At 37.0% G+C, this 23,927-nt stretch overlaps 1 protein-coding gene and 1 long non-coding RNA gene across 37 annotated transcripts in view; one reads left to right on the top strand and one right to left on the bottom strand.

Moving 5' to 3' along the window:
- Nucleotides 1-23,927, bottom strand: part of MEF2A (myocyte enhancer factor 2A) — a 167,549-nt gene that overhangs the window by 56,339 nt on the left and 87,283 nt on the right. For all 36 annotated transcript variants that reach the window (XM_081551310.1, XM_081551338.1, XM_081551332.1 and 33 more), the window contains one exon: nucleotides 8,811-9,014. In XM_081551310.1, coding sequence (XP_081407436.1) covers nucleotides 8,811-9,014 — 204 coding nt within the window. The remainder of the gene's footprint in view (nucleotides 1-8,810; nucleotides 9,015-23,927) is intronic.
- LOC145530279 (uncharacterized) lies at nucleotides 11,423-21,527 on the top strand. Its single transcript, XR_014071630.1, has 2 exons — nucleotides 11,423-12,676; nucleotides 21,250-21,527. It is a non-coding gene; the product is annotated as an uncharacterized LOC145530279 (long non-coding RNA).

The raw sequence follows: 23,927 nt of genomic DNA, 5'->3' as shown, positions 1-23,927 counted from the left end.
TGACTATTTATGCCAAGAAAATATCTTGCTTTCTTTAGACTCTATAGATTCCAAAACTGAGTTCCCCAGGACTGAGCTACAAAAACAACTTCAAAATATTAGGTTGGTGCAAACGTAATTGTGGTTTTGAACTGTGAATTTTAAATCATTATAACTAGCCTCAAATACACTTTTCTTAATCAAAATAGGTACCATTATAATCAATACATTTTTGCCAATGAGAAATAAGTTTGCTTATTCCTGTAACATAAAAATCTGTGCTTTGGGATTCAATGAACTCCTGGAAAGCAACTTCTGTCTCCTGCTGGTTGTGAAAGTGTTTTCCCTACAAAAAGCTCTCGAGATGCTTGAAGAAGTGGTAGTCGGCTGGCGAGAACTCAGGTGAACACAGTGGATGAGGTGACACTTCGTAGTCCTATTCATTCAACTTCTGAAGTGTGGGTTGCGCGATGTGTGGTGGAGTGCTGTCATGGAGAATCGGGCCCATTCTGTTAGCCAATGCCAGCTGCAGGTGTTGCAGTTTTCTGTGGATCTCACTGATTTGCTAAGCATACTTCTCAGATGTAATGGTTTTGCTGGGATTCAGAAAGGTGTGGGATCAGATGGGCAGCAGACCACCAAATAGTGACCATGATCTTTTCTGCTGCAACTTTGGCTTTGGGAAGTGCTTTGGAGCTCCTCGGTCCAACCACTGAACAAGTCATCACTGGTTGTCATATAAAATATAGTTTCCATCGCACCTCACAATTCGATTGAGAAATGGTTCACTGTTGTTGCGTAGAATAAGACAACACTTCAAAATGACTGTTTTTTGATTTTCAGCCAGCTTCTGAGGTACCCACTTACTGAGCTTTTTCACCTTTCCAATTTGTTTCAAATGCCAAACGACAGTAGAATGGTCGACACTGAGTTTAGCTAACTTCTCCTATGATCCTCTCAACTGGTCATTGCTAACTTTCAATGGCTGGGGACTATGTTCCTCATCTTCAAAGCTACTGTCTCTTTTGCAAAACTTCTTGAACCACCACTGCACTGTATGTTTGTTAGCAGTTCCTGGGCCAGATGCATTGTTGATGTTGTGAGTGGTCTCCACTGCTTTATGACCCATTTTGAACTCAAATTAAGAAAATTCCTTGAATTTGCTTTTTGTCTAACATCATTTCCCTAGTCTAAAATATACAGGAAATAAGAAGTCACTAGTGAAAAAAAAAACATAAAGTAAGAAATGTGCATTAAAATGATCTATAACAAAACCACATTTAAGAATGCACTCCAATATCAAATGGCAAATTTCAACAACACAAAACCACATTACTTGTGCACCAACTTAATAAATATAACATATAGTTATCCTCTTAATTTTAAATGAACTGAATGGCCAGTTTTCTTTAAACTGAATGTCTGTATTAGCTATCTTTATATAAAAGAACTGAAATACCACTTAAGACTATAGCTATATCTTGCTTTTCAGGCACACCCATATCATTGTTGAATAAGGTAAGCACTCGACATCTTTTGCTCTAAATAGGCTTCTAGCTCTAATAGTAATATGATGCTTATATGCTGAATGGTTAATATTTGGTGGTAAACATCAATATCTTAGAATCCTAAGTGCCTTGAATCCATACTGAAATGTATCCAACAAAGGGACTTCTGAGGTAAGATAATAAAATAGTTGCACATAACCCTATTAGGGAAACAGAAGAAGCGTGTCCAGTTACCACCATATTCCTAGTGTCCAGTACGTGTCATATACAGTATGATACATATCAGTTCGATAAATTAAAAAATGAAGAAATGATGCATTACATCCAATACTTTTACCCTTTTCTCATCACTTCTCTTCAACCCCTTTCAAAAAAATTATAAGGCAATTCTAACGATTTACAGCTTGGGAATTGCAAGACTCAGTAAAACTCAGGCAGCTTTATTAGGCTCTTTCAACAGGTACCCAAATCTTCAGAAGAAGTCAAGGGTGTTATACATCTCTTTGGGATCTGGTTTACTTCTTGCGTTTTAGCTATCTCCACTCTTCACACTACACTGCAGCGATTCTTGGCTGTTTTTAACTCTGCAAAATAAGCATGCTATGCTTCATTTCCTACTTTTCACATAAGCTGTCCCACCCACCCTAGACCCGCTTTCTCTCTCCAAAACTATCCTTTGAAGGACTCAGGTGATGGCGTCACCTCTAGAGGAAGCTTTTCTGACCACTCTTCTCTCAGTCCTCTGTACCTTCCTTCCCTCGTTGGTCAAAAATTTGGTCAATGTATCGAAGAACTTCCCGAGAAAAAAGAACAATTTATCTCATCCTAAGTACTGAAACACTCAACCCATGACACATAGGGATATAAAAAGGATACAAAGATATTTATCAATAACCACAAGAAATACATTTCAGAAATGTGAGCTGTATTATGAAGTTATACATATGTATATATATCACAACCCTTTCCACCCATGACATGAACTCCTGTTTATTTTTCAGTAACATCAACCTTTGATGGAGAAAAACCTGACTTCAAGAAAATAAAAATCACACGCAGAGATGCACAATTCCTTATAAAAAGCACATAAATGAAAACCAATAATTGTATGATAAATAATAATATTCAAATACATAGCAAAATGAAAATAGTAAAACCAAAACTGCAAGAGCTATGGTGACTGCTGTGTGAGGTGATGGTGCAGGACACGTGGGGAGAGGAGGGCCATGAGGAGTGGGTGCCTCACCCTGTGAATCACCATCCTGCTGCTTCAGGCTCTGTTAGGGATAAAAGAGCAGGGCAGGGGACTGGAGGTGGAGGAAAGCTTTGTCTTGTCTTCAGATGTTTCATTATTTTTTCCCTTTCCCTGCCGCTCCACTGCAGCCCTGTAAAACATTAGGCAAGCCTCTTAAACACTCCCTGTCTGTTCCATTCCTCATCTGTAATATGGGGAGAAAAAACTGATGGGCTCAAAAAGACTTTCTGAGGCTGTAATAATACTGTCAGAAATCCTAAACATAATCACACCTCCAGTTCTGTAGCTAGGTGATCTCAGGAGAAAATGATCTCAGGAGAAAAAAATCATCTATTTTTTTTGCTCAACTGAGGAACTGGAGTCCATCTCCCCACACATCCCCACCAGATCCCCTAAATACACTCAAAGAAGCACATGATAACCATATAGAATTGAATCAAAATGTCACCCATTAAAAATGTGTTTTCCCTAGTTTGCAATTCACACCAATATCAGCATACTATTTTGAACTACTCTTTAGAAGGTCTTAAAAATTATGACTTATGCTTGCTCACTATTTGAAATTATTTCAGAGGAAGTCTTAGGGATAAAAATATTTTAAAAGCTGGATAACCACTGCCGAAAGATTGTATGTTAACTTGAAGCTTTTAGTCTCACTGCACTTAGGACAAGTTGATTCAAGTTAATATCAGGATGCTCAGGTCTCATCTCAAAAGTTTCTGATGCAATAGGTCTGAGTTGGAACCTCAGAACTTTCTAACAAGTTCTTTCTAACAAGTTCTCTGGTAATCTTGATGCTTCTGGTCAAGGCATCACACTTTAAGAACCACTGATTTTAAATGGCATGAATCACTGGTATGATTACTTTTGCTACCAGCTGTTTTTATTTAATAATTCATAAACGCATCTTATATTGACTCCCTATCCTCCTTTCTATATTATTTCCAAATTCCGCTGTAATTTTAAACCAGGGAAGAACTAGTAAGACTCAAAAAGCAGATTTTCTCTTCCTTCAGAATGCAAGTTATCATCATTTTACTTCATTCGTCACTGTGCCTCAATTTCCTCAACTGTGAAATGGGGACAATTAGAGGGATTCAATAAAATAATCTTGGTGTTGTCGTTTAGTCACTAAGTTGTGTCTGACTCTTTGTGACCCCATGACTGCAGTATGCCAGCTCCTTTGTCCTCCACTATCTCCTGGAGTTTGCTCAAATTTATGTCCATTGAGTTGGTGATGCTAGCTAACCATCTCATCAATAAGATAATAATATCAATAAAAGCCCTTGGAAGAGTACCAGGTCATAATAAGCACATTGAAAATGTTTTATATTATTCTTATTCAATTACCTCACTAATTTTCTGTTCATTATTGAGGAAAACTTACTCATGTTTGTCACATGTTAATACATTACTGGTATATGTATAAAATCTTATCTGTTTATGGTGAAATGTTGCAGAGCTCCAATGGATATGGTAAACTGGGGAACAAAGGGAGGAGTTAATGTTAAAGACCCAGGTTCTAATCCCACTTCTTCCATTAAACTGCTACATGACTCTTGCTGTACATATCAGTCGTGTCCAACTCTGTGCGACCCCATAGACGGCAGCCCACCAGGCTCCCCCTTCCCTGGGATTCTCCAGGCAAGAGTACTGGAGTGGGTTGCCATTTCCTTCTCCAGGGCATGAAAGTGAAAAGTGAAAGTGGAGTCGCTCAGTCGTGTCCGACTCAGTGACCCCATGGACTGCAGCCCGCCAGGCTCCTCCGTTCATGGGATTTTCCAGGCAAGAGTACTGGAGTGGGGTGCCATTGCCTTCTCCGACATGACTCTAGGCAAGTCATTTAACTCTGACCTCAAGTTCTGCTTCTGAAAAAGCTTACCTTGGACATGATGATCAAATGATGTATAATGCAAGTGAAAAAAAATCTTTTAAGTAATATAGTATTCTGTGATGAATAAAGTACCTCTATTTGGGAACAGTTCAGAAGATATTAATAAGAAAGATAAATGGCCATGGCTTCTGTATTCACAGCTTAAATGGCAGCACAATGATCTGAATCACCACATTAACTGTTTACTGAATGCTCAATGCCAACAAGTCATTATTTTAAATATATTACATGGAGAAATACCTAATATTTCATATATTATTGCAAGTACTGCAAAGTGAAAGATATATCATTACAAAGTAATCTTGGGCATTTATTGTGTAGCAGCTGCTATTTCACTTCATGCCTTTAGCATAATTTTTATTTTGATGCAGAACCATTCTGTTGGGTCTAGGCTTTTATTGAATTTAAATTCAATTTATACACACATGTGAATGAATAATGGCAACTAATAACACTGGTGATTTTCATTTCTAGTTTCTAGTACTCTAGGATATATCTAATGTTCTTATAAAATTGCATAATAAAGTTCACAAAATTTTAAATCAATATCCTGAAAAGAAAATTTGGAGGTTATAACATTTTCTTTGTACCTTCCGGTTAAATTACTATCTTTGATAGGACCAAACAAAATCTGCCATCTTTTTTTGTGTCAATGTGTACTTACATAAAAAGATACAGTGTATATCTTTGACGTCTTCTAATGAACTATAGATAATAAAGTAGTAAAACTCATTTTTAAATAAAGAATGTACCACATCATAGGTGTTATACACATCCAAGACACTGGTTATCTTAATTTAAAATACCTAAATGCAACTTAAAATAAGTAAATGCTGTTGATTTTTAAAAAGCTATAAAGAAAAAATTTTTATCAACTATGATTAAAATGTTAAAACTGATTAAAATTTTAAGAGACTAGTTTTAAAATGTAATTAATATGAAATAAGGAAAAGCAAAGATACAAACACCATTCTGTATATGTGTTCCTAATACCTGTGGTTAAAAATTGAAAGGTAGATAAATGTATTATGTCCTCCTCTGTTTATCATCACAATATTCAAATACCAACTACTTCTACTTTATTGTATTTATTCCACAGTGCTCCCAGAAAACATGTTAGATCTAATTTCATGCATGCCCCTATTTTGTAGACTACGTAGAAGTGATCAACAGTACAGGGCACGCATCCCTCTATTCTCCACAGTACATGCCAAAAGGGCCTGTGTCTTAGATCCAATAGAATAGAAATACATCCACACAAGACTACATTTTAATATATTCAAGATTCTGTCAAAGAATATTTCAGTAATATGGGGGAAAGTAAAATCCTGCTAGTTTTAAAAAACTATCATATGCAACAGGAAATGGGTGAATTCAGGTTAGAGGCCTTATAAAAGTTGTTCACGAAGTTTGCAGTTAGTTTCACTGTTGTTCATACTACATAAGGAAACAGTCTAAAGTAGATCACTTGTAGCTGTTCATGACTCTTATTTATTGCTAATGTACTCAGCCACATGAGATGGCCAAAGAGTCCAGAACCACCCTGTCAGAAGTTTAATATAAAATCTACAGTTGGTAAAAGTATATTTCAGTGGTTTACAGAACTACAGGTAGGGAAAAAAAACAGTATTGTGGCTTCAATTCGAAATCTAAAAATCACTTTGTGGAGTCCCTGGCACACAGGAGTCCCTCAAAAATTTTTGTTAAATAAACAAATACAAGACTAAACGTTTGCTTCCAATTAGTATAACTGTTTGAAACAAAACTATATGTAAAAGGAAAATATACTTAAAATGATATTCTAAAAATATCCTTAAGTAAGATATTTGTAAAGCACTTAGAAAGTGGCCTACAGGAAGCTCTATATAAGTATTTGTCATTACGCTTATCCTGTTAATTTAGCTTGGTTCACAACAATCTTGGTAGATCCATTAGTATAAAGCCATCACTACAACCAATAAAAAGAACTCAAGTATGTATGCACTACTAGTGAGGAGGTAATTGCATATCACTTTTACATGTGGAAGAAAGACTGTCTTACAATGGTAATTATCCAGCCTTATGAAGATTAACTCAGTAAGACACTGACATACAAGAAAGGTGCATTAAGTTTTATAATTTATCCTATCGCAACTAATTAAATCCCTTATAATTCAATGTGTCTTCTTTTATTTATATAATGTATCTTGTATTTATATAATTCAGAGCTTCAAGAAGAGCTATTGGTAAAACTCATGTTTGCTTATGTCCAAGAAATTCAATTGAAAAATAAAACATCAAAATGCCAACTGATAACTGAGCTGCAAATATTTTCTTTCATACTGAAGCAAACTATAATACAGGAGGAGTGCTAAAAAATGTTTGAGATTTACTCTCTTACACTCATTGCTGACCACAACAGAGATGAAGACTCAGGTAGCTGGAAAATTCTGTGAGGATTAAATCACACTATATTCTTCATATTCTCTAAGGAAGTAAGCTTTAGGCTGTGCGAAGTACCCTCAACCTCCAGGGCCCAAGAACAAAAACTGCTGCAACGAAAGAGCAGAGCAGATAGGGTTAAGGAGGTGGTTGCCTTCCAAAATGCAACTAGCCTGAATATCTATTTGTTTATTAAGGTCACCTCTTTTTCTTTGACTTAAGGCAGTGGAGCTTTTGATAAGACAGAGAGGTTTTTAAAATAAGATGTCATTTTAAACTAAACACCAGGGACACCTTCTGTTTCAAAGAAATCCAGTTACAAAGTCTCTTATGAAGCTTACTCAAATCAAGATTTCCAACCTTATAAAATTACGATTCAAAATGCATTCTGATATGTAACAAGGAAAGAGTCTACTAGTTTATATTGCACATAAGTAATAAGATTTAACATAAAAGCTAAATGATATATAATAATTTACAACTGATAAAAACATAACTGTGCTAAGGAGTTTGGTTAAAAATGTAACCGTGTAGTGTAAGTGATCAACGAAAGCAAGATCAAAAGCCTCACAGACACTGAAGGAGTGAGACACGAATAAAACGATGGGCGAATCAAGCAGCAGACGGACTCCAACTGTGATCAGACTATTACTTTCCATTTAAAGCAACTGATTATTAAAAAAAATAAGGGTTTTTTTCTAATAAAAGTAGCAGATTTTTGGGGGCAGTTAGAATCAATCAATTACTGTCCAAAAGGAATGGTTAAGGCAGAAAAACATGGGAGATATTTAAAATGCATTTTCAGAACTATAACAATGTATGGAGGCAAATAAATTAGATCCCTACACAATAAAGTATCTTAATTTCAATTTCTGAAATAAAACCTAAATTGGGACTACATTTCTTCTCTTACGGTTAGTTCTGCCTCATTTCCCATAATTTCAGTATTTTAACCAAGGAAATCTCTAATTTATTGAAATAGTTTTCTAATATTACAAAACTAATTAAACATGGCTTTTTAAGCAGTGAAAAAAAACCTGTTTTGAACAAAAATAAAACAAAACTTCTAAGTATAAATAAAAAAGATAAAAGTAAATATGAAACTAGTATAAAATGCTATAGAGATATACACAGAAAGTTATCTTTTGTAAGATTTTTGTAACAGGAAAGAAAGGGAAAAGCATATTGATTCTCCTTTTTAAGGTTTTGTCTTAAAATACTTTCTGAATGGACTAAAATCATTCTAAACAACTCCTTTTCTTTATTTTCACACTAAATACGTTGGTAGAACTATGAGATATCGAAGGAAAAGAAATTAAAAAAAAAAAGGGACCATTCTCCCCCCACAACTAAAGCACTATAAACGAAACAGAAATATTTACATCATTTTCTTCCATTTCATTAGTGTTTAAAATTGTGGGTAGTCACTGAGGCAATGAAATAATTAAGACATAAAAAAACTAAACCTTCATACTGTCCAAAGTTATATCGTTTCTTATAATATTAATTTTAAAACTCATATAAAAAGTAATCATAGATGAAATGTTAGATTATATTGATGTACATACTATATCAGCCTTGTTTTTCTTGGTGATTAGGATATGCTTATAACTGGGTCATCACAAAGTAATAATTAGATCCTTCTAAGAAACAATTCAGAGAAAAAATATAATAGATGTATGTTTTGGCTATAAAAAGTAATCTAAGTTAATGACTATCTTGCAATTCAGGCATCACTAGATGTATTTGTTACCTCCACAATATCCGAGTTGGTTCTGCTTTCGTGAGGTTCATTATACTCTGTATACTTGAGAAGAACCTTGTCCATGTCAGTGCTGGCGTACTGAAACAGCTTGTTGGAGCTGTTGAAAATGATGAGTGCTATTTCACAGTCACAGAGCACACTGAGTTCATAGGCTTTCTTCATTAATCCAAACTTCCTCTTCGTAAAAGTGACCTAGACCACAAAAAAAGTGTATTTTTATTAAAAACTATCAGTGGTACTGGAATACAGGCTACCTGAAGATGAGTTCTCTTTCAATACTGAGTCTGATTTCAAAGGTGAAAAAACTTCCTAGCTTCATACTCCACATGAGGCTCCTTCCCCGGTCTGCCAAAGGACTACAATTCTACAGATATTTTGTACCTCCAAGCGCTTGATAGAGTCGTCTCCTGAGGAGGCTTCCTTTATCCTTGGCTGCGACTTTGGGCAAAGAACCAGAGAAGGAAACAGCTAACTTGTGGCCTCCTACCATCCAGCTTCAAAAGGCATTAGAAGGCCCAAGTCCTACCTCAAGCAATCCATGTGTGTGCGTGCTTAGCTGCTCATGTCCAACTGTTAGCGACCCCATGGACTGTAGCCTGCCAGGCACCTCTGTCTAGGGATTTTTAGGCAAGAATATTGGAGTGGCTCCATTCCCTTTCTCCAGAGGATCTTCCCGGCCCAGGAATCGAACCCACATCTCCTGTATCTCCCGCACTGCACTGGATTTTGACCCACTGAGCCATCAGGGAATCTGTCATTACTCAGACTTTAATCCCTAAACAACAAAATACATCCACTAATCTAAGTTATCCTTCTTCTCCTTTCCAACCCCTTCTATTGCACCCATGAAAATTCACAGTCTAGATCAGCAAATTCCCCAACGTCCTCAAAGTCTTCTTTGAATATTTCTCTAACTGAAACCTGTCACCTGAAGCCCTCTCAAATAGAGACTAATTTGTTTCTTTTCAAATATTACATCTTCTGTAGTCAAGGGTCTGGAAGATATGTCCTTTTTGGCTTCCCATTCTGATTCTCTCCTCAATTTTCCTTTCTTCTCTAAAAACCCCCAATGTTTTGAAGCTCAAACTATTTGCAATGAGGGAGACCTGGGTTTAATTCCTGGGTTGGGAAGATTCCCGGAAAAGGGAGAGGCTACTCACTTCAGTATTCTGGCCTTGAGAATTCCATGGACTGTATAGTCCATGGGGTCACAAAATTCGGACAGGACTGAGCAACTTTCACTTTTCAAATTCTCCTTGTGGTGACCTCGAAGGCATTCTTCCCCATGCACTGATAAATGTCATATAAGTATCTCTGAGTGAGCGAGTGAAAGTCTCTCAGTTGTGTCCAACTCATTGCCCATTTATTCCTTTATCTTTATGCAAGTGGCTGACAATTACTGGGAACATAAATGTGCATGCACACTCACATCCACATCCCCCTTGTTTTTCTAAACTGATGACCATAAATCTTAACTAACACAACACTGCCTGACATTATAACTTAGCTTATTTGTCCCATTAGCCCATTCTGATGGATGAGGATAAGAGGCTTGTGGAAGCTTCCTGATGGGAGGTACTGGCTATTGTGCAAACTGGGTCTTGCTCTGATGGGCGGGGCCACGCTCAGTAAATCTTTAATCCAATTTTCTGCTGATGGGTGGGGCGGTGTTCCCTCCCTGTAGTTTGGCCTCAGGCCAAACTATGGTAGGGATAATGGCATAATGGCCACCTCCTTCGAAAGGACTTATGCCAGCATACCACTGGCAACCAGAACTGTTGTGTACAGTACCCCAGACCCCGTGGCAGACAGAATGAAAACCACAATCACAGAAAACTAACCAAACTGATCACATGGATCACAGTCTTGTCTCACTCAATGAAAGTATGAGCCATGCAGTACAGGGCCACCCAAGATGCATGGGTAAGGGTGAAGAGCTCTGACAAAACATAGTCCACTGTAGAAGGGACGGCAAACCACGTCAGCATTCTTGCCTTGAGAAGCCCAAGAACAGTATGAAAAGGCAAAAAGATAGGACACTGAAAGATGAACTCCCCACAGTGGCAAGTGACCAATACGCTACTGGAGAAGAGCAGAGCAACAGTTCCAGAAGGAATAAAGAGTCTGAGTCAAAGTGGAAACAACACCCAGTTGTGGATGTGTCTCGTGGTAAAAGTAAAGTCCAATGCTGTAAAAAACAGTATTGCATAGGAACTTGCCTGGAATGTTAGTTCCACGAATCAAGGTAAATTGGAAGTGGTCAAACAAGAGATGGTAAGAGTGAATATCAACATTTTAGGAATCAGTGAACTAAAATGAACCAGAATGGGTGAATTTAATTCAGATGACCGTTATATCTACTACTGTGGGCAAGAATCCCTTAGAAGAAATGGAGTAGCCTTCACAGTCAATAAGAGTCCGAAATGCAGTATTTGGGTGAAATCTCAAAAACGACAGAATGATCTGTTTGTTTCCAAGGCAAACCATTCAATATCACAGCAATCCAAGTCTGTGCCCCAACCCCTAATACTGAAGAAGCTGAAGCAGAATGGTTCTATGATGACCTACAAGACCTTCTAGAACTAACACCCCCAAAAGATGCCCTTTTCATCACAGGGGCCTGGAATGCAAAAGAAGTCAAGAGAAACCTGGAGTAACAGGCAAATTTGGGGTTGGAGTACAAAATGAAGCAGGGCAAAGGCTAACAGAATTTACCAAGAGAACGCACTGGTCATAGTGAATACCATGTTCCAATAACACAAGAGACAACTCTACACATGGACATCACCAGATGGTCAACACTGAAATCAGATTGATTATATTCTCTGTAGCCAAAGATGGAGAAGCTCTATACAGTCAGAAAAAACAAGACTGGGAGCTGACTGTGGCTCAGATCATGAACTCCTTATTCTTGGCAATCTTGATTCCAGCTTGTGCTTCATCCAGCCCAGCACTGCGCATGATGTACTCTATATGGAGAAATACCAATAACCTCAGATATGCAGGTGACAGCCCTCTTATAGAAAGCAAAGAGGAACAAAAGAGCCTCTTGATGAAACTGAAAAAGAGTGAGAAAGTTGACTTAAAACTCAACATTCAAAAAGCAAAGATCATGGCATCTGGTCCCATCACTTCATGGCAAATAGATGGGGAAACAATGGAAACTGTGGCTGCCTTTATTTTCTTAGGTTCCAAAATCACTGCAGATGGTAACTGCAGCCATGAAATTAAAAGACACCTACTCCTTGGAAGAAAGGCTATGACAAACCTAGACAGTGTATTAAAAAGCAGAGACATTACTTTGCCAACAAAGGTCCATATAGTCAAAGCTATAGTTTTTCCAGTAGTCATGTATGGATGTGAGAGTTGGGCTATAAAGAAAGCTGAGTGCCGAAGAATTTATGCTTTTGAACTGTGGTGTTAGAGAAGGCTCTTGTAAGTCCTTTGGACTGCAAGGAGATCAAACCAGTCCATCCTAAAGGAGATCAGTCCTGAATATTCACTGGAAGGACTGATGTTGAAGCTGAAGCTCCAATACTTTGGCCTCCTGATGCAAAGAGCTAACTCATTAGAAAAGACCCTGATGCTGGGCAAAACTGAAGGCAGGAAGAGAATGGGACGACAGAGGATGAGATGGTTGGATGGCATCATCCACTCAATGGACATGACTTTGAGCAAGCTCTGGGAGATGGTGAAGGACAGGGAAGCCTGGCTTGCTGCAGACCATGGAGTCAGGAAGAGTGGGAAATGACTGAGCAACTGAATGACAACAAAGATGGAGATACTTCCTATCTTCTTTCCCTCAAATCCACTCTCTACTGGTAACCCTGCTTCAAACCACTGAGAAAACAGAAGTAAGCAGCAACTTACTATCACTTCCTTCACTGAATCTATCTGTCCAACCACTTTGTCTGTATGTTTCTGCACACTTCCTTCTCTGCTGTTACTACTGACATCTCTGTTCCTACTCTTTTCCAGATGCTGCACTCTCCTCCCTCATCATGGTTTCCTTCCTCTCTGTCAGATCAAAGGCCATAAACTTATAAACATGCTTGAGCATCTTCTTTGACTTCAGGCTGCCTTTCCAGTCACCACCCCTTCTTCTTGACCTTCTTTCTGCTCTACTTCAGAGTAAAAATATTTGAAAGAAATGTCTATAGTTATCGCCTCTAATTTCTCACCACCTATTCTCTCCCCAACCTATTGCAATCAGACTTCCAGTCCTCATATTCTGCTAAGACTTGCCAATATCATCACACTGACCTTCGATTTATGTGATTAAAGTCAATGATCACTTTTTTTCTTATCTTACCATGTATCTCGTTTGACAAATTTGACCCTGTTCTCAATCTTCAAACATTTTCTTTTCCAACTGTTTATGGCGCCACACTCTCCTAGTTTTCCTCCTACTTGAGTGACTTCTTCCTCTCAGTCTTTAGAGCTATACCGTCTTCCTCTGCTCAACCTCTACGCATTCAAGTGCCTGTGAGCTTTAGATCAAGGGTCCCTTCTCTTTACCCTCACAGTCCTTCCTGGTAATTGCATCCAGCTATCCAGCTTCACAATTTTAAAAGCAACAAATATGCTCTTTCTACAGTCTCCTCCAGTTCAGCAAATAGCACTGCCATCCATTCAAACAAAATCAAATAATATCTAAGAGTTATTCTTCATCTCTCTAATCACAATAATCTACTCTACCTGTTCCTTCAGTAAATTGTGTTAGCTCTACCTCTAAAACATATCCCAAATCAATCCACTTCCATCTACTCCACTATACCACCCTAGGTTAAGTAACACGGTATCTCATGTGTATTATTTATAGAATCACCTTATTAGATTTCCTGCTTTACCTACTGCACCCTACAGTTTATTGGCCACATACCTGACAGACTGATATATTTGCATCATAAATCAAAATGTATAAGTAGGAGTTTATAGAGTTTTTTCACTGCACTGAAAGTAATAATCAAACCCATTAAGGAAGCAAAATAAATGATATGGCTTCAAACTATCTGAACTTATTTCATCTCTCTCTCTCTTACACACATTATGCTGCACTGGTGTGTATATGTGTGTGGGTTTTTCTTAACCACCAGCTACTACTCCCTGTCTTAGGAACTTGGCTATTTCCCCTCTCTGTGGAACACTCTTCACACCCCATCTATTTCCTTCTATTTCCTTAAAAAAAAAGAAAGAAAAATCTCTTATCATTATTTAATCTTTTTAAAAAGTCCTTAAAATACAAATACACAAATATATGACTTTATATAAATGTATATATGGAATATAATGTGTTTTGCTTGCTTCCTTTTAACCCATGTTTTCAACTTAGTATTTTTCATCTCACATTTTTGTACAAGATCACATAATCATATATACATTTAGATGTATATACATATAAGGGATCTTGTCAGCATTTTATGAAACTGGGACTCTATCAATACTGTTTGACATTGTTTTGAACTGTGGTGTTGGAGAAGGCTCTTGAGAGTCCCTTGGACTGCAAGGAGATCCAACCAGTCAATCCTAAAGGAAATCAGTCCTGAATATTCACTGGAAGGACTGATGCTGAAGCTGAAGCTCCAATACTTTGGCCACCTGATGCGAAGAACTGACTCACTGGAAAAGACCCTGATGCTGGGAAAGACTGAAGGCAGGAGGAGAAGGGGATGAGTATGAGATGGTAGGATGGTATCACTGACTTGATGGAGGTAAGTTTGATCAGGCTCCAGGAGTTGGTGATGGACAGGGAAGCCTGGCGTGCTGCAGTCCATGGGGTTGCAAAGAATCAGACACAACTAAGTGACTGAACTGAACTGATGCAATACTTTTTGTTTTCCTCATCCAGCCACACCTCATGAATTCGTGCAAGCCAAATAGTATAGTTCTTGGTACTCTTTTGAATAATTTCATAATTTTTTCATACAAATGTTACTACTCTTACAAGGTGCAAAATAAAAATCTTATTTCTTTTTCTGCACACCACAACTGTAGCTCCCACTCACTGCAACTAGAGAAAGCCCATGCTCAGAAACAAAGACTCAGCACAGATTAAAAAAAAAAACAAACCAACAACACAATTTTTAGGTTTGCTACCTGGTAATCAGTGTATGTTTTTAATATTCTCCTTTATTAAACTTAACTGATGTTTCTTTGGTTGGGTAGGTAATTTTTAATCAGTTTTGGTGAATGCTCTACATATACTTGTATACACTATTTTCTCAGTGTAGTGTTAGCAATATATCGCATTAATTTTATTCATTATGCCAGTTAGATCTGGTTTACCATCAATTATTTTTTGTCCATTTGATCTATTTCACACTAAGACTAATGTGTTTAAGTATCTTTAATTATTAGTTTCCACTTAATGTCTGTCTTTTAGTTTTTGCTTGGTAAAGGTAGTATTTAGTATATCAATATTCCTATTCTTACATCTTCAAGACGAATTACAGCTTCAGCATTGAAAAGTATCTTTCTTTGTCCCATTTAATGCTGTCTTCAACCCTACACTGTTTAATATCAGGACTATATCTGTTTCCTCATTGCTTTCATTTGTCTGGTATACCTTTTCTCATCTCTTTCTTTTTGATCATTCCATTTAAGGTGTGTTTCCTTCTGCCTATATTTGGACCTTGTGAACTAAATGGAAACGTCTTTTCTTTAAATAAACAGTTAGACCCATTCACATTTATTGATGTGACTGATAATAGAGATTTCATAGATATTTTAGTACTTTAATATTAATATTTATATGTATATTTCGCGTTATTTTCCTCTAAATGTTGTGTTTTCTTTGCTTCTTTGAGAAAAATTCAATGAAGATAAGCATTTTTGTTCTAGTGGTTATCTTTGTAGTTACAACTTTTGTAAATGCGCTTAGTCTCTGTTTTCATGTTTAATCCCTCACTATTTGGTGTGTCAAATCTTAATATTTTTTAACTCCCACCTACTGTGTAAATAATTACCAGTATGCTTGTTCTACTTTCCTGTTTTCCTCTTCTTTCTTACCATGTCTCAGCCGCATTGTTTTTTTTTCAAAACAAATTAATGTATAATAAATAATATATAACACATTATTCTTCCACCCTTGCCCACATTGTTGCTTTAGGCTTATATCTATAGTTAAGTATATTAAATGTTGGTCAAGGATCTTCTTGCTTATTTCCTCAGGCATCTCTCAGCTGTATGGAACTTATCTTCTACTAGACTGCACAGTAATAGCCCTTGAGTACAGAATTACCTAAACTCTAGTAGGTTTAACTTGAAATATCTGTGTATTTGAAGACAGCTTAACTGCAAATGAAATCCTACCTTCAGATATTTTTTCCCTGCATTTATTGAAAATGCTGCTCTGTTGTCTTGCTTTGTATCTTGATTTTCCAAAATTTGATGCCCGTCTAATTCTCTGTACTTACAAATTTGCTGTTGTTTTCTACCAGAAGCTCTGATGATTTTTTTCTTTCTTTTAAAATCTATGGAGATGTAGAGAAGAGAATGGATGTGTAGGGAAGGGTGGAATGAACTGGGACAGTAGTCCTGACATATATTCACTACCATCTGTAAAGCAGGTTTAAGTAGTTGGAAGTTGTTGTATAAAACAGGAAGCTCAGCTTGGTGCTCTGTGATGACCCAGACGGGTGGGATGGGGCGGGGTTGGGAGGGAGTTTCAAGAAGGGGAGGATCTGTGTATACACATAGCTAATTCACTTTTTACACAAAGGAAATCAACATAACATTTGAAAGCAATTACAAGCCAATAAAAAAATAAGAGAAAAAAAGAAAGGCGGATAGAAAGGAAATGCAAACAAATTAGAAGTTAATAAAATTGTCTTTATTCATAGATGACATGACTGTCCATGTGAAAAATCCCTACAAGTAAATTAATTCCTGGAACTAAAAAAAAAGAAAACTAATGAATGTTTTAGAATCAGATCCAGTTTTACAAAGATAAAGTCAGTAGCAGAATGAAAAATAAAGTTCATTCAACTACCAAAGTAACACCCTATTATAATAGTTTCAGTAGGATATGTATCAAAGTTGATCTCTGCAGGTCCACCTAATCCTTGACATCTTATTTATGAAAATTTCAATTATATATCAGTTCTATGGTTTCATTTTTTTTTTAAGGACTGAAATTATACATTAGTTGGATCTTCTTTATCTCCCTTTCAACCATTTTTTCTCAAACCCTTTGAAATTACTTATTTTCATTCATTCAGCTGTTCCTGCCTTCCTTCAATAAATATTAAAGTTTCATTTGAGTATATATTCCTTGGCCATTTTGTAATTTAGTCCTTGTTTTAATATGATTTTATCTTTTTTCTTTCAATCAACTTAATCAGCTTAATCACTTTGCTTCATCCATGCTTTCTTAAAAAAATCCATTTCCATTCTTAGTATTCAAAATTCTGAATTTTGATTTTTGTCTGTAACACTCCTAAATACTTGTTTAAGGAAATTTATTTCAGCATGGATAGTCATTAGCAGTTTGTTTCCCCCACTGCTTCATTGTTTGGGGAACAATCCTGTCACATGAATAGTGGTAAATATCATTTTGTTTACTTTATAATAGTTGGTTCCTATATAGAAGATGAAAGTGAAAGAGGAGAGTGAAAAAGTTGGTTTAAAACTTAACATTCAGAAAACTAAGATCATGGCATCCAGTCCCATCACTTCATGGCAAATAGAAGGGGAAACCCTGGAAACAGTGAGAGACTTTATTTTTCTGGGCTCCAAATCACTGCAGATGGTGACTGCAGCCATGAAATTAAAAGACGTTTGCTCTTTGGAAGAAAAGCTATGACCAACCTAGACAGCATATACTTTGCCAACAAAGGTCTGTCTAGTCAAAGCTATGGCTTTTCCAGTAGTCATGTATGGATGTGAGAGATGGACTATAAAGAGAGCTGAGTGCTGAAGAACTGATGCTTTTGAACTGTGGTGTTGGAGAAGACTCTTCAGAGTCCTTTGGACTGTAAGGAGATCCACCCAGTCAATCCTAAAGGGAATCAGTCCTGAATATTCATTGGAAGAACTGATGCAGCAACTCCAATACTTTGGTCACCTGATGCAAAGAACCAACTCACTGGAAAAGACCCTGATGCTGGGAAAGACTGAAGGTGGGAGGAGAAGGGGACGACAGAGGATGAGATGGTTGGAGGGCATCACCGACTGGATGGACATGAATTTGAGAAGGCTCTGGGAGTTGGTGATGGACAGGGAAGCCTGGCGTGCTGCAGTCCATGGGGTCACAAAGAGTTGGACACGACTGAGCAACTGAACTGAACTGAACTGATATAGAAGAAGACTGCCTGCATCACTGAATTTCAATAGAAAGAATTAACAGCAGTTAGTGGGTAGTGATTGAAAATATTCTTAGTTCAAGAGCACCTCTCCAGTTAAGTATGGTCTCTTTAATGAAAGGCTTTTGGGGGGAGTGCTGGCAGTGGGGAAAAGAGTTCAGTGTCCTTTAATTAAAATACCTTTGCATATTCTTTTGTCTTGAAGGCTGTGTGTGTGTGTGTGTGTGTGTGTATCTTCTCTTCATTTCCATTTACCTAACATTTTCCAAAAAGTACTTCTGCCTTCCTTTTTGCCCTCTTTTCCCTGAAACAGCTGCCTTTTCAAGACTACAGACTTGCTTGGGCATATACTTTTAGTCCTTTCTTTACCTGTGGTCTCTTCTGATCTACCAGGGGTATTTTCCAGAATTTTTGAACTTAGTATGGAATTCCTCTTTTTGGTCGTGATTTCAAATCAATCTTAAGACAGCTACAAGGTCTCCTCTTCTCTTTTCCCACATACTTTTTCCTGATGTATGCTTGGTTCACTACAAAGACTTGCAATAGATGTCCAAGAAACAACACATGGTGACTTGGAAATAATTTTCTACCTGGAGGTAATGTGAATTTAGACATTCTTTGCCTTCCAGCTGTGCCAAGGTTGTAGGTTTTATGTTCCTGTTTTTCTACATTTATTTTTAGAGAAATTATGTTGGAAGAGTCAGGATTTATTCAGCCACCATTACTCTGATTACCAAGAATTCCACCTATAAATCTTAATCTTTATTTTGCAACAGTTAAGACATTTTTCTACTTGAGACATATTAAGCATTTCATTTCAAATGTTATAAAGTTTAAATGTAAGAAATCAGTATTAATAAAGCCATTTCAGTATTAGTCAAAATAAACATCAATTTTATTTTTAAATTTTAATTTTATTCCAGTATTATAGTCACTATAAAGAAAAAGAATAGGACTAAAGGCTAGCCTACAAAATTCAGTGCCACTATAAACTGAGGTAGATTTTATTTTAACCTAACCAGCTTTCCTGATTTTGTGTCAAATCTAGAATAATACAATTCTTTGAATTCAAGAAGGTTAGACTATACCATCTCCAAAAGATCTTTCATATTTTAAATCCCAAGTACCTGCAAAATTTTCACACCATATACATTTAGACATATCTTTATTTCATTGTTGAATTTAAAAGTCCATGAGAGACTTCAAGTGTCTGTTCTAGCACTTCTAACCCCAGTGGAAGTTGCTACTCAAGTAATAAAGCAGAACAAAATGAAAATTAGCAACTCTTCTTAGATTCTTCAGAGAGCTGAGGTTCCAGGGCAACTTCTGCCCCCCTCCCCCGTCAAACTGGAGACAGACAGGCAGATACTATGAACCATAAATCACCAGAGCCATAAACAGAAACTGCCATAGGAATCAGTTACAAGGGCAGGAAAATCCGGACTGTAATTAATGAATTGCTGGAAGCTCATTGTGGATAAGTATAAAGATTAACAACTCTAGGGGGACCCAGTTTTGGAGGGCACACCTACACTTCAGTGAGTTTTACCTGTAGGACCTCTATCAGATTCTCATAGTAAATCAAAATAATCAACTAAGATGATATAAAGTAGTCCAAATATATATACAAAGGATGATAAGAAAACTGGGGAGTCAAGATATATTATCAGAATAGATTTAAAAAAATCCAGCCATATACTATTTACAAAAATACACCTAAAGTATAAAGATACAGGTTGAATGTAAATGTAGAGAACTAGACCTATCAAGAAAATATTAGCCAAAAGAGAGATGTAATAGCTACAGTAATGTGAGACAGTAGATTTAAGTAGTTTAAAACAGCATGCCTTACTGAGGACAGAAAAAGTTAGTACGTATTTAAAAAATTCACCAGGAACACATAAGAATTCTAAATACATATAAGCCTAATGAAATATTTCCCAAATATCTAAAACAATATGTATTAAACTAGTAAAATATATACAGAAAATGACAAATCCATTATTGTGGTAAGTGTAATTATTGACAGGTCTCACTGAGCCAAAACCAAATACATAAATAAAATACAAAGAATACAGATAATCTGAACACAAAATAAGACTGAACTAATAGACATGTAGAATCCTGTATGCAACAATTTAAAGAATACACATTTATCTAAAGTTCAATTGGAACATTTACAAACTGATCATGATTTAGAAAATGAAGCAAACCTTAACTCTAAATTTTTAAGTGTTCATAATCTAGTGGTAAAGGAGAAATAAACTACTAAGAAACATTGTAATAAGTCCTGTCATAAAAATGTTTATAAAGTGTTTTGGTAAAGACTGAATTATACTATCTGAAACAGATTAAGTTACAACAGAATTAATATCTGGAATATATGAAGAACTTCTAAGAAAAAAATCGACAACCCAGCAAAACCACAAACAGGTAACATTTTACCTTCATTAGGCCAAAAAATATGCGAAATAAAATGAAAAAACAAAGTGAGAAAGAAAGGAAGAAGAAATTTTCATAAATTACTACAGTATAACTGGTACAACCACTTGGCAGAGCAACTTGAAAACCTCACAGTCAAGTTATGACGGACATACTCAACCAGCAGCTCCGCTAGAATCAGAGACTGTCCACAGATGGAGCCTGAGCATCATTTCTAACATAACATGCAGCAAAAGTTCTAAAAAATTGGAAACAACCTAAATGTTCTTTGATAGAAGTATTGATAAATGAATTGAGGCACATTCTTTCCTACAAACTACTTGTACTACATGAATGAGTTACATAGATAAATGTCTGAAACACTACACTGAGTGAAACAGCAAGTGCAGATGAGAATGTAAGATTTTTACATTGTGCTGAAATAATAATAGTATTTAAATAATAAAAAAAAAAATAGAAACTAAATCCATTATGCAGGGTTCCTTTGGAGAAGGAAAGAAGAATGAGACTTGCAAAAATTACAAAGGAAGTACATTTCTAATTTTTTTCTTTTCCAAGGGAAGGTATCTGCAGCAAATATGTCAAAATCGACCTACATTACTTCTGGAAAAGTAACAGTGTTTGAGGTATTGTTCTCTGTATTCGGCCTTAAAATAATTTTTCAACTCTCTTTTTTTTTAAAGTATAAGAAGATGTCTGCCTCTAAATGGAGTGACTGGTGGAAGACCAAAGAACCCACTGAGATCAACTGTAAAAAACAGTGAAATACACCAAATACCTGTTTTAAGACATCAGAAAGCTGCTGAAGCAAGGACTGAAGATGCCAAAACTCTAGAGGGATGAAAGACTTCACTTCCAGTTAGAAGCTTCTGTTGAAACTGTGTTTGCCCTTCTTGTCCTTCTAATACTTCTTTTAAAAAAGCAAACTTCGTATTAAAGTATAACATAAGTGACAACCCACAAATCCTACATGTGTGGCTCACTGAATTTTGGAGGGGCGGGGGGGAAAGAATATGGCCTTATATTTAGCATAACCCAGAAACTCTCTTTGTTCTGTCTCCCAGTCATTATCACCTTGTCTCAAGTAGGGTCAGAAACCCAACCTCTAGCACCACAGATTAATTATGCCTGCTGTTGAATTTTTTTATGAACAGCATGTGTTCTTTTGTGCTTTCCTGGGATGATCCGTCTAGTCAAGGCTATGGTTTTTCCAGTGGTCATGTATGGATGTGAGAGTTGGACTATAAAGAAAGCTGAGCACCGAAGAATTGATGCTTTTGAACTGTGGTGTTGGAGAAGACTCTTGAGAGTCCCTTGGACTGCAAGGAGATCCAACCAGTCCATCCTAAAAGAGATCAGACCTGGGTGTTCATTGGAAGGACTTATGTTGAAGCTGAAACGCTGATACTTTGGCCACCTGATGTGAAGAGCTGACTCATTGGAAAAGACCCTGATGCTGGGAAAGATTGAGGGCAGGAGGAGAAGGGGATGACAGAGGATGAGGTGGTTGGATGGCATCACTGACTCGATGGACATGGGTCTGGGTGGACTCCGGGAGTTGGGTGATGGACAGGGAGGCCTGGCATGCTGCAGTTTGTGGGGTCACAGAGAGTCGGACACGACTAAGCGACTGAACTGAACTGGGATGATTTTTGCAATAAAACGCACAAGAGCCAACTGAGTATCCATCTGTAAAGTGGCAAATTTTGACCCCTACACCTCAAACCACATAAAAACCAAGTTCCAAATGAACAGTCGATCTAAAACCCAAAAGCCTATTCACAAGAGAAAAATGTATATGTGTATATATATACATATATATATACACACACACACATAGACTGTGTTCTATCCACACAATGGAATATTACACATCAATGGAAATTTACTAAGTGTATCTCCATGCAACAATAACAGTGACGAATTTCACAAACATAATGCTGCACAAAAGAACGCATGTTGTTCAAATGATATGAAGTGTGATATTTATCTTATGAGCTCAAAAACTCTAGTAACTCAAAACTCTATTTGCTATTACTGCTTGATCCTTGGGAAAAAAGCAGTAACAAACCTAGACACTATTAAAAAGCAGAGACATTACTTTGCCTACAAAGGTCCATACAGTCAAAATCATGGTCTTTCCAGTAGTCACGTAAGGATGTGAGTATTGTATGTATCACAGAATCAAAGGGCAAAAAGATATACTGAAAAATGAACTCCCCAGGTCAGTAGGTGTCCAATATGCTACTGGAAAGGAGTGGAGAAATAACTCCAGAAAGAATGAAGAGACTAAGCCAAAGCAAAAACAGCGCCCAGCTGTGGATGTGACTGGTGATGGAAGTAAAGTCCAATGCTGTTAACAACAATACTGCACAGGAATCTGGAATGTTAGGTCCACAAATCAAGGTAAATTGGAAATGGTCAAACAGGAGATGGTAAGACTGACCATCGACATTTTAGGAATCAGTGAACTAAAATGGACCATAATGGGTGAATTTAACTCAGATGACCATTGTATCTACTACTGTGGGCAAGAATCCCTTAGAAGAAATAGAGTAGCCTTAATAGTCAACAAAAGAGTCTGAAATGCAGTACATGGGTGCAATCTCAAAAGCAACAGAATGATCTCTGTTCATTTCCAAACCATTCAATATAACAGCAATCCAAGTCTATGTCCCGACCAGTAGTGCTGAAGAAGCTGAAGTTGAACGGTTCTATGAAGATCTACAAGACTTTCTAGAACTAACACCCAAAAAAGATGTCCTGTTCATTATTCAGGACTGGAATGCAAAAGCAAGAGATACCTGGAGTAACAAGCAAATTTGGCCTTGGAGTACAAAATGAAGCATGGTAAAGACTAACAGTTTTCCCAAGGGAACACACTGGTCATAGCAAACACCCTCTTCCAACAACACAAGAGAACACTCTACACATGGACATTACCAGATGGTCAATACTGAAATTAGATTGATTAATAGTCTTGGCAGCCAAAGATTGAGAAGCTCTATATAGTCAGCAAAAACAAGACGGGGAGCTGACTGTGGCTCAGATCTGACTGTGGCTCAGATCATGAACTCCTTATCGCCAAATTCAGACTTAAATTGAAGATAGTAAGGAAAATCACTATACCATTCAGGTATGACCTAAATCAAATCCCTTATGATTATACAGTGGAAGTGACAAATAGATTCAAGGGATTAGATCTGATAGACAGAGTGCCTGAAGAACTACGGGTGGAGGTTCGTGACATTGTACAGGAGACAGGAATCAAGACCATCCTCAAGAAAAAACTGCAAAAAGGCAAAATGGTTGTCTGAGGAGGCCTTACAAATAGCTGTGAAAAGAAGAGAAGAGAAAGGCA

Source organism: Giraffa tippelskirchi, chromosome 12, assembly GCF_054371585.1.
Source record: "Giraffa tippelskirchi isolate mGirTip1 chromosome 12, T2T-mGirTip1v1.2.pri, whole genome shotgun sequence".
NCBI lineage: Eukaryota > Metazoa > Chordata > Mammalia > Artiodactyla > Giraffidae > Giraffa > Giraffa tippelskirchi.
Note: the sequence above shows the minus strand (reverse complement) of the source record. Positions and strands in the feature narration are given on the sequence as shown.